Source organism: Punica granatum, chromosome 7 (genome assembly GCF_007655135.1).
Source record: "Punica granatum isolate Tunisia-2019 chromosome 7, ASM765513v2, whole genome shotgun sequence".
NCBI classification, from domain to species: domain Eukaryota; kingdom Viridiplantae; phylum Streptophyta; class Magnoliopsida; order Myrtales; family Lythraceae; genus Punica; species Punica granatum.
Genome location: NC_045133.1, coordinates 18,770,071 through 18,781,472, shown reverse-complemented (window position 1 = coordinate 18,781,472; position 11,402 = coordinate 18,770,071). Strand labels below are relative to the sequence as shown.

At 32.8% G+C, this 11,402-nt stretch overlaps 1 protein-coding gene across 1 annotated transcript; it reads left to right on the top strand.

Moving 5' to 3' along the window:
• Positions 1 to 9,160: 9,160 nt before the first annotated feature.
• Positions 9,161 to 10,663, top strand: LOC116215731 (NAC domain-containing protein 100-like). The gene is made up of 3 exons (XM_031551567.1): positions 9,161 to 9,467; positions 9,588 to 9,865; positions 10,189 to 10,663. Exons 1-3 carry the CDS (start codon positions 9,281 to 9,283, stop codon positions 10,621 to 10,623), a joined length of 900 nt encoding a protein of 299 aa, XP_031407427.1. The 5' UTR covers positions 9,161 to 9,280; the 3' UTR covers positions 10,624 to 10,663.
• Positions 10,664 to 11,402: the final 739 nt, after the last annotated feature.

Sequence of the window (11,402 nt, the reverse complement as noted above, 5' to 3'; positions counted from 1 at the left end):
ATCATGCCTTTTTATGTCTAAATAATATTAAGGGTTAAAAAGTACTATAACTATATTTGATATATTTATTTATTTAAATTTTTTATACTACCAAAATATACGTGCTCTACGTGTGTGTATATATATTTGTATCCACCTTAAGAAATAATTGTATCCACTTTAATAAATAGCGGTAGAATAGCAAATGTCTTAATTAATTAATATGCAATATAGATTTTAAATCACAATAACAACAACAATAATAATAATAATAAAAGAAACAAATATATATGTTGACACCATATTTTAGGAATTTCCGAAATGAATAACCAAGTGCGCGCCGAAATTGATACAAGCAACAATCCTTGTATAATATATAGATAGCTAATAAGGAGGTTTAGTCATATTTCAAAAACATTATATTACCCCTGATAGAAAAGTTGAGAGAATATGTTGATGGAGTAATTAGAGGACAATAATTGTGAAATAAAGTTTAATAATCAGGAGCACTAAGACAAAAACCCTCCCTTTCACCAGCTACCCATATGTTTGTCCAGAATTGCATGATAATTTATTTGAGATCCATTATGTTTATACATTGATGATGGATTGTATCCAAGATTTGCGACATGGGAGGTCTCGTCGAAGAGGTAATATTTGAGTGGTCCGAATTGTTTTATCCTTTAGAAGCAATATCTAGCTTAAAAGAGAGAAGTGTCGATCTTGTTGTTATTAGTTTCACAAGACTTTGTATCTCTATAATACACAAAGATAAAACGAAGGAAGCAATCACTCCCTGTAAAAATCTTAACATTCAAAGAAAATTTATATATTATTCTTCAAATTTTGATAAAATTTCTTAATTATATTAGTTTCCAACTCAAAAATTACATTCCCAAGTACTTCGCCTCCCTCCCTCCAAATCTTGGGTTTATCCTGCTAATATGGAATTTCAAATGTTGATGGCGCGAGTCAAAGATCTGTAATGATGTATCTCTCCAGTGCCGCCGCCACCACCCCCCCCCAAAAAAAAAAAAAAGGATTCCAAGACCTGTAACATGAAAGTTTCAAAAGAGGCACTATATATTCGCTGGGACGTGACTTTTATGAATTTTCATCCTTTAAAAGGGTTCTCTTGAGAGGGGGAATTGCTGAAGTTTGCCAATATTACTCATAGTATTTGTCTCATTTGGGAGGGGGTTTTGGACACCTCACGGTATATGTTATCTATATCACAAAATTGAGGAAGGAAGGTAATAAGAGTAATTTTTATTCTACCAAAATATTTTTAAGAAAATAATTTAATTGATTGAGAACCATTAAACCACGGGAAATTAAAAATAATTTAGGTTTAATGATTCTCAATCAATTAAATTATTTTCTCCATTAAACCACGGGAAATTAAAAAAAAATTTAATTATTTCGGATTTTTATTAACTATCAACACCAACTACCCTATTCCTCTTACACTCTCACCCTTCCTCTTTCTGTCTCCTCTTCATCTCATCTACATACGTTCCCCACTTCCTTTCTCTCATACTTTCTTTTCTTTATTAATTTTATTATTCAATAATAATATTAATTAATAAATCTCTGCTAATTTGTATAAAATAATTAATATATATTCAAAAATATTATCTTTTTGCAGAAAACAAAAAAAAAAGGAAATCACATGAGACCGGTACAACGTTGTTATGTATATGATATATATATATATATATATATATGAGATATATTATAATTCATTATGTATGTATATTTATACGTACATAGACACATAAAAATGTATACAATATTATATATTTCTCCTTGTTTCTTCCTTCTAGATGATAATTAATAATGTATATTATTCCTACGAAACTTTCGATTAAAGGGATGGGTTTATTTGTTTTTTGCCCGAAAGAAGAAACCCTAGTATCATGATAAGAGTGGTAAAATTCTAACGACTGATACGCCATCACCGTCTCTTTCAGGTAGATTTGGATTAGTAGGTTTTTCCTCTCAACAAATACAGACTCCTCACCTAATTTTTTCCTATAATCTAAAGGTTAATAAGTAGCAGTACGTAGTGTTCAACTTCAACTCAACCTTTTTCCAAATTTCACAAGTGACTAAGGTCTTAATTAAATATGCGAGGATATATCTCATTTTCCTAGAAAAAAGTGTAAAAGAAAAATGAAAAATCATCTTGAACCAAGATAATTTAAGAATAAAAAACTAATTTCACTAGCTGGCTTTCGATCAAACGCAACGCCTTCTCGCCGTTGATCATGTTGAGCACGATTCAATTATACTACACTGGGGCACCACCGGGTTGAAGCATCGACCTACGTGTCACACGGTCTTCGAGTTGCTCTTGGTCCCCTTTATACGGGGACCTCTAGTCTTTACATGAGATAAACCCTTCGATGGACAATTAAGTTAGTATTACAGCTAACAAACACTATTATGCATTTAATTTCCAGTGAGATAATGCATTTAATTTTTCGGTAGGCTAACGGGGTCAAAGTCCTAACAAAAGTTAAAGAGAACAAAGACAAGGTATAACAATCCCAAACAATATTGCCTAACAACAAATGGCCTAGGTCGTTAGGAATTGAAAATAAAACACAGACACCAAAGGGAAGAGAGACGACTTGTCTAACAAGCCAATCCGCGCAATAGTTTCCTTTACAAGGGACATAATACATTTAATTTTAATTATAAATGATTACCCTCAAACCTTATTGATTATCTAATGACTTCTTCATTTATGACTTTTCTCTTGATTGATATAGATAAGAGTGTTACTATTAAGGAAGTTGTCTAATTTCACTGCAATTCGAATTCAACTGTCTTGTCCACCAAACCTTAATCCAAATTCTGCTCGACGGCAAGTGAGACAAAACAACGGGCTACCATACTCATTGATTAATGCAATATAGAACATGATTAATTTGGGATCTCCATGGGGTTGGATAGTGATCATATCACATTAGTTGTTCAACCCAGGAAAGGTTACTTTCAAAGTGGATGAAAACCATATTCTAGGGAGAATTTATTAGGGTTTTCTTACTATATATTCATTCAGTAACGTTGAAATAATTAGGCCTAACGGGGGTTTCATTTTTCCACGATTAAGTGGCTAAATCATGCATGGCACTATCACTAATTTGACAATAATTAGCGTCTTGTAATTGTCATTGTCAATTAGAGCTCCAGGCGGGGCCACACAGTCCTTTACCTACACTTTCCAAATGTCACTTTTGAATAGGTTTGGATGAAAGACGAGAAAAATGGAATTGATAGAAAAGGAATAGAAAATGAAAAGAGTGATGGCAATTGCCAGCTAGCTAATTAATTAGCTCGTAATTCCTGTTCTCCATTAAATGAATAATTTTTGTATACCTCACCCTGATATATGAAAGTCCAATAAATCACATTATTTAGGTTCGAATTAGATCGACTCACTAAAAAATAAAACCATTCCAAACATAAATTTGTTCCATTCATAATATTAGAAATATCTATGAATTAAATTTGGACTGGTGCAAGAAAGGGTTAAGATGCTTTTTGACATTAGAATGACAATCTGGAAATAAATAAATTTGAATAAGGAGACTTTGGGTACGTCAAAAAAGTCAGAATTGTATTCACAATATTATCTATATACATATATATGATATATAAAAGCTGAAATAAAACTTATATACGCCATGTTTTAAACATTACAAGGGATGCCATTGTGTTTATTGTTATTAGAAAATAGGAAACAAGAATAAATGGTATGAGAAGCTCAACTAACAAGAAACCGAACAATAGTCTCTCTTTCTTTCTTTTTTAGGCCGACTGTAAGTGATATTGTATTAAATCCCTTTCATCCAAACGATCATTTTTTTAACTCTCAACTTAATATTAACTATTGATACATGTGCATTGCGTTGTAATCTTTTATCAATTTTGTGCTAGAGTAAATACGAAATCAACTGATCAATGTTGATAAAGAAAAAAAGATTTTAAAACTATATACTTAACATATATAACAAACATTATATTGTGTGAGAGAGAGTCAAATAAGTGAAAATCATAATGATAAGTAAATACATGCACGAGTCTTATGAAAATGCAATTAACACACACATATATATACATTTATATATATTAAGAGACAATAATATTTTAATATGTACATTTGCATAAAGAGTTGTACATGTTATGCATGGTTAGGGTTAAGGAAAAATTATAGTGAGTTGATAGACTATGTGTAAAATGTACTTTTCATTCTTCTATTTATATGATATTTGGCACATTAAACTTGAAAAAAGTCTCAATTTCGAGAAACTTTTTTAAGTTGAGAGAAATTTTAGTTTTTTTTAAAAAATTTCTTCCATCGTATATTACTACATTTATATAATATGGACAGTGTCCATAATTCATTGGATATAGCCCTTACAAAATATAGTGCAGATGCATTTTACTAGGATTGAAAGGTTAATCAACCTGAAGCCAACACCCAAAATTCGTTGAATGTAATACAAATATAATATAATAAATGTTCATTTGACCGATATTGAAAGGTTAATTCTTTATTGATATATGAACAGGTATACGAATCTTCCCTTTTTGAATTAATTATCCAAGTACTTCAAAAGTCGATAAACCATGAGTTGAGGATTCTAAACAAAAAAACAAAACAAAAAAGTCGTAGTTCTTCCTCATAAGCTTGCCCCTACTTTATATATATATATATATATATATATTTATTTATTTATTGATTCAGTTTCATCTTTCCACAATTGTAACTAAAACTTCATATTATAATTGACTTTTTTAATCTATAAATATTCTTATAAATTTTGAAAATATAAATTCAATCCCATATACACAAGAAAATTTCCGTGCAACGCCCGGGTTAACACTTGCAATATGTAAGGTTAATTTTACATTTGAAGAAATATATATTTAAAACATGCTATACTTAAAATTAATAGTACATATGAGAAAAATATGATAGCATATAAACAAAAAAAATGATTTAGTCCACTAAATTTAATGAACATTAAAGACGATAAATTTAATAATGATCATTTGTATTTTGTCTTTTTCTCCTATTTAATGATAAATTTTCACACATATTTTTTTAATCATTATTACAATCAAATTTTAATAATAAATTTCCCCACTATACTCAATTCTTTCATTAATTCAACAACATAATCATTACTTTTTATCTTTTTTTCTATTCAATAATAAATTCTCATACATACTTTTTATTAACAATCATTACAATCTTATTTAAATATACACAATAATTAAATATACACATTAATATTTGGAATAGAGTGAAGTTTAACTCCACTCCATTACCATACTTTGCTATGTTTGATAATAAAGTTTGATTTTATTTAACTTAACTTTATTTTTTTTCAATTCAACGACACAATCATTAATTTTTTTATCTTTTTTTTTCAAATTCTCTCATACTTTTTCTTATCTATTATTTAAAGTAATTTTTTAATATTAAATTCTCTCAACTATTCAATATTTTTTTCTCAATTTCAACACTTTTTTTTTCAATTCAACAATGCAATCATTACTTTTTTATTTTCTTCTTCAAACTCTCTTACATACTTTTTCCAACTATTTTTATCTTTATCTCCTCAAATCAAACTAAATCAAATTAAATAAAACTTAATTTCGTTGCCAAACGCTATGTAAATATTCAATATCAATTATAAATTCCTATAATCTTGTTTTAGTCCATTGTTTTTGGTGGAAATTCCTGTTATAGTCTTTAACCTTGAAATTTTAAGCATATAGTCATCCCTACCTCAAAATACTCGACGAGATGTCAATATTTTAATTGAGACGTACGCATGATTTTTGTAGATCAAGAAGGTCGAGGCCAAACTATCTTCTTTCTAATAGGGCAAGTGATTTTTCTTTTGTATATATTTTCTTTTCTCAGTTACAAAAACGTTTAGTTAATTTAATAAGAGATAGCGAATTGAAACATTTTATCAATGAGAATCGAATTAAAAAAAGCTCTCAATTTTTGACCAACCTCGATTGCCAATGCATTAGATATTTTCTTATGAAACTAATTTGTTAGCATTATGGGCTTTAATTATCCCTTAAAATTCTCTTTTTCTGATTTTCCCTCCCAATCTATGTATAGAACAATGCTAATTATGAATATTGGAAATGAATGTACCCTTCAGTTAATAACGCAGTGTTCTTATTTTGCATTGCATCATTTAAATGTTCGTACATCCAGCCAGCCAATTGTATGATATAATCAGTTGATAATAATTTATGGAATTCAAAATTTACATTATGGAAAGATGAAACTAAATCAATTTAGAAGAGGTTAGTGTACTTGCCTGTTTTCATAGTTCCGTCTATGATTAAACAAATTATTTCTAACTAGTTCTTTAACCCGTGCAGCAGTTAAAATTTTGAAAACAATTGAAAAGAAAATTTGGCAGAGCCAAGCCCGGGAACGATTAGTAAGGTAACGATTGAAGAAATAACTACAGCAACCCTTGATAAGGCAAATCCGAAATCAATTCTCTCTATTTTTTCGGCATTTTATCACTTTTTGTTTTATGAAAATAACATTTTATTATTTACGCAGTTTATATTCCTAATAATTCAAGTTTACCATATATAATAATCTCACATTTCAACTCTTGATTTATTAACTAATCAACATCTTTATACCATTGTAAAGTGAAAATTTTATAGTGCAATAGCTCGATAGCAATTTTGAGTTCACACCCAGTCCACCAATATTAAATAATTTTGTTGTCCTGTAAAAAAAAAGTGAGTAAATTCACGCAATTAGTCCATGGCGAAAAACAATATTTTAATTGTAGTGCTAACTCAAACTACACTACCATAGTGCCACACATGAAAGCTGAAAGAACCAAAGAATGGGAACAACAACGATACAGAAGGGGCTCAATCAATGTTGTCTGTGTGGTCGTACTTCGACCCGAGGGAGGCCTTCTTTTGGAGGAGCATGTTGTGGATGTTCGGAAGAACACCATCTTTCGCGATCATCACCTCTCCGTTCCTCACGGGCGACCAAATGTGCCTTGGCACGATCCACGTCTTCATGTTACCCACGCCATGTTCCCCGCCAACTTTGGGACCTTGTAGCCGTTGCCGCCACCTCCACCTTGATCCGAGAACATCAATCAAATCATCAATCTTGAATTGAAATCCACACAAAAAAAGTTGAAATTAAATTATCAAAAGTCAAGAACGTCAATCCTTACCTCAGCGGTAAAAAACTCGAGGATGACAATGATGTAGACAGAAGCGCTGACGTCGATTCACTCAGTGTACTTCCTAGCCTTGAGGAATCGAATGGAGGGTTTGGTGACTGATTAGGTGCTTTGATTGCGTTAAACAATGAGATTTCATGGAGATGATTTATATATAGTTGGGATGGGAGGGATGCGAGGGCCAATAAGGAGAGAATTCTAGAGAAGGGAAGATAGTAGAATATTAATTTATTGCAATAAATAGATACATTGATTGATATTAGTAAATTCATTTGTTCAAATTTACAATTTAGATGCATCCAAAAGGACATTCGATGAGAAGCCTAGAAAATGCTAAAAAATCTGACATGGCAATCTCTCATGAAATGAACTGGAGCCCCTCGTTGCTTGAGCGCGAGGAGTTAACTTTAATATAATATAAATAGATTAGTCAATTTTATTTATACACATTAAGATTTTTGTGAAAAATGATAATTCTATTATCCGAAAACTTAAAATGGCATCTTGAAAACACAAAGTTCTTCATTTACTTCAATTGTGTGCATATTAAAAACTCTTTAAATATAACTATTCTTCAAAAGTTTAGTAAAATTAAATTTGTCGACCACATGTTTTTTTTCTCTAAAATTTCTCCATCCTTCCTCGGCCTTAATTCTACTTGCCCCTCCCCCTCAAAGTGCATATCGGTGCACGTTTCTGTGTTTATATATATAAAGTTTATATGAATATTATTGCTTTTATATATGCTATAGTCAAATAATTTAACTTTGAAACACGACATAAACGATTTCTTTAAAATGAGAAAGAGTTCCAAATTATGTATACCACCCAACCCAACACGTTTCGAAGCAGGAACCACCTTGAGTTTGACTTTGAGGATATGGCGATTAACTTGATTCTGAAACTTTGACCACAAACAAAAGGTTATGGATTCTCTCCCATAATTTGATCCTGCAGTTGCATTTAAAATCTAGGTTTAAACCTCAGAAACAATATGTAGTCTATATATATATATATATATATATCCCGTCAATTATTTATGTACTACCTTTGAGGAGAGAAATAGTTATTCGCACCGTATTTACCTTTGCTTGGAGCCGAGAGCAATAACTAAGTTAATCATATATATGATTTCATTCTAAGGAAAAAAGTCGAATATTTTGGAAATATGGAGTACATGATGTTGCATATTGCATCCCTTTTCTATTGTTTAATTTTTGGTGGGCTGCTTCTTTTTCTGACTGTAAATGCATATAATATATATATATATATATATATATATATATAATTAGACAAGAACTTAAATGGATAATACGGCCAAAGGACAAGAACCTTTTGTCGTCTAGTGTAACTATATGGCAAAAATTAACATGGGGAACTATGTGCAGATTCATTTCACCTTGCCCCCACCACAGTGCCCTTATCTATTCAGCACAGTAGATGACTTTGGTTCAGCAGACATCAACTAACAAAAAATATATACATAAATATATACATACATATATACGCACACATTAGTTACTTAATTAATAGATAATCAAAAATAGGTTGGTTCGAGCGACTTTGGCGTTTAATCCCCTTAAATAAAGTCTTGATTTAAGTCCTGTGAATAGATAAAATAATTTTACTGCTTAGCTTGTTATAACTTGGATTTAGGGTCCATTGACCTTCGGAATATCGGTGTTGCACACCAAAAAAAAGAAAAATAATTAATTAAATTAACAAGAATGTTAATCTTTACCTAATTGACATTAATACAGATGAAATGTCCCTGGTCAATTTGGAAAAGGAAATTATTATTATTATAATATCATTTATTTCTACATAAATGTTATTCAAAAGAAAAAAGAAAAAAAGGAAAGGAAAGACAGAAGAGAAAGTTTCCTTATGAACCACGCTTCTCCTCCACCATATAATCCCCCCACTATATAGTTTGTTGGTCAGAAACAGTTCCATAGCAATAGCATTTAGCATCTTCCCCCTGGATTCGGTACAACTCTGTGTTCTGTCGTCGAAATTAAGGTTTCTACATGGAGAGGAATCCTTGTACTAGTGGGGACGACGAGCCCATCAACCTGCCCCCGGGATTCCGGTTCCACCCGACCGATGAGGAGCTGATAACTCATTACCTGTCCCCGAAGGTTCTCGATACCCGATTCCGGGCCCTTGCCATGGGGGAGGTTGATCTGAACAAGTGTGAGCCTTGGGACTTGCCTCGTGAGTGTCATGGATTATGAAACAGTCTGCCTCCTCTGTCTTTCATTTGCTCTGTTCTTATGCAATGATTGATCATGTTCTTTTCTATCTGTTGTCTTTTTTCTGGGTTTAATTTAAAAGGGAGAGCTAAAATGGGCGAGAAAGAATGGTACTTCTTCTGCACAAAGGACCGGAAGTACCCGACCGGCTTGAGGACGAACAGGGCGACCGCATCGGGCTATTGGAAAGCCACCGGGAAGGACAAGGAGATATACAGGATGAAGACGCTGGTCGGGATGAAGAAAACGTTGGTTTTCTACGGAGGGAGGGCACCCAAGGGCGAGAAAACCGACTGGGTCATGCATGAATATCGACTCGAAGGGAGGTTCTCTGCACTTAATCTTTCAAAACCGGCCAAGGTAAACTGAAAATGGATTTTCCTTTTGCTCCACTTTCTCGGTACTAATGTTATCTACTACCGGTTTGGCGAATCCACCAAGATGATTGGTTTTGCTTCTCGTTATGAGCTGTTTTCATCTGCATCTTGATTTACACCCGAAAAAACCACAGGCTAGCAAAGATTACCCGCGAGAAACCGCGACTTCTATTTTTGATATTTAGTCGACTTGCTTGAAAGCTTAAGCCAGCACAAAGAAACGCCGATTTCTATGTATACAAGATTTTCGATTTTGGAAATTCCTAGCCGTACTCTAATGGTCGATATTTGTTCCGGTTGCTGCAGAAAGAGTGGGTGATCTGCAGAGTTTTCCGAAAGAGTGCTGGTGGGAAGAAAATACACATCTCAGATCTGTCAAGGATGGACTCGGAATTAAACCCGTCAGTCTTGCCTCCCTTAACGGACTCTTCTCCCTATAACAACTCCGCCACCGAAGAGACGCGCCACCATCACGTGACCTGCTTCTCCGAGTCGACCAATCATTCACATGGACATCCACAGGAAGACGCTATTGATGATAGCAGCAACAATGTGAGTGCTGCCGATCAGCTATTACCTTCTAATTCGTCCGAGAGTTACCCGACTTCTCAATCTCAGAATTATCTCGAAAACCAGGATACTGCTCTGCTCCATGACCAGTCCCTTGTGAGGATGCTGCTTGAAAATTATGGGTCAACCTCAGCTGGGGCAATGGACCTTGATTTTCTTTGGAAATATTGACCCTTTACATGATTAATGTTATTAGGTTACAATTAGAAAAGACATTTAGCACCTGTGTACATGTTTAACCCCACCCCCCCCCCCCCCCCCCCCCCCCCCCCCCCCCCCCCCCCCCCCCCCCCCCCTCTTCCCTGATTGAGTCAAGAGTTTCATAAATAGTATAGTTTGAGATAATTATACAGTTTGGGTGTAAGTATATAGGACTTTCTTGAGTTTCTGTTGTTTTTACTTATCCATTTTCTCCCGCTTTTTTTATGCTGTCCATTTGATCTTAAAGCTTAAAGTCGTAGGTATTATATGTGATATCATGACAAGACAGATTGGGAGGATCAGTGTCATCTTTTTACCATATGTCAAATTAGTCATGTAACTTCGCAGTGTGCGAATATCTCTTTTTTTTTCCTTAAATTAATTATATATATGTGTGTGTATATATATATTGACAGATTCTCGACTCCTCATTGTAAGACCCTCCAGATACCCCATCTTGATATTAATTAAGTTTTTTCATTTATTGTATAATTAAAATTAATTAATCCACGCAAATCCTCCTCCCCCCCACCCCCCCACAAAAAAAAAAACTCAATATACAATTACATATTTATGGTTTCAATTTTATACGTGTAATTAACAATTTTCTTTCCAATGGGAATTACATCAGATCCAAATATATGTTTGTTACATTTATTGTTTACATCATATACTAATAGTTATTTTTTGAATAATGATAATATTTATTATGGACATTAATTGCTTATGTAGTTAGATGTATTTGATAG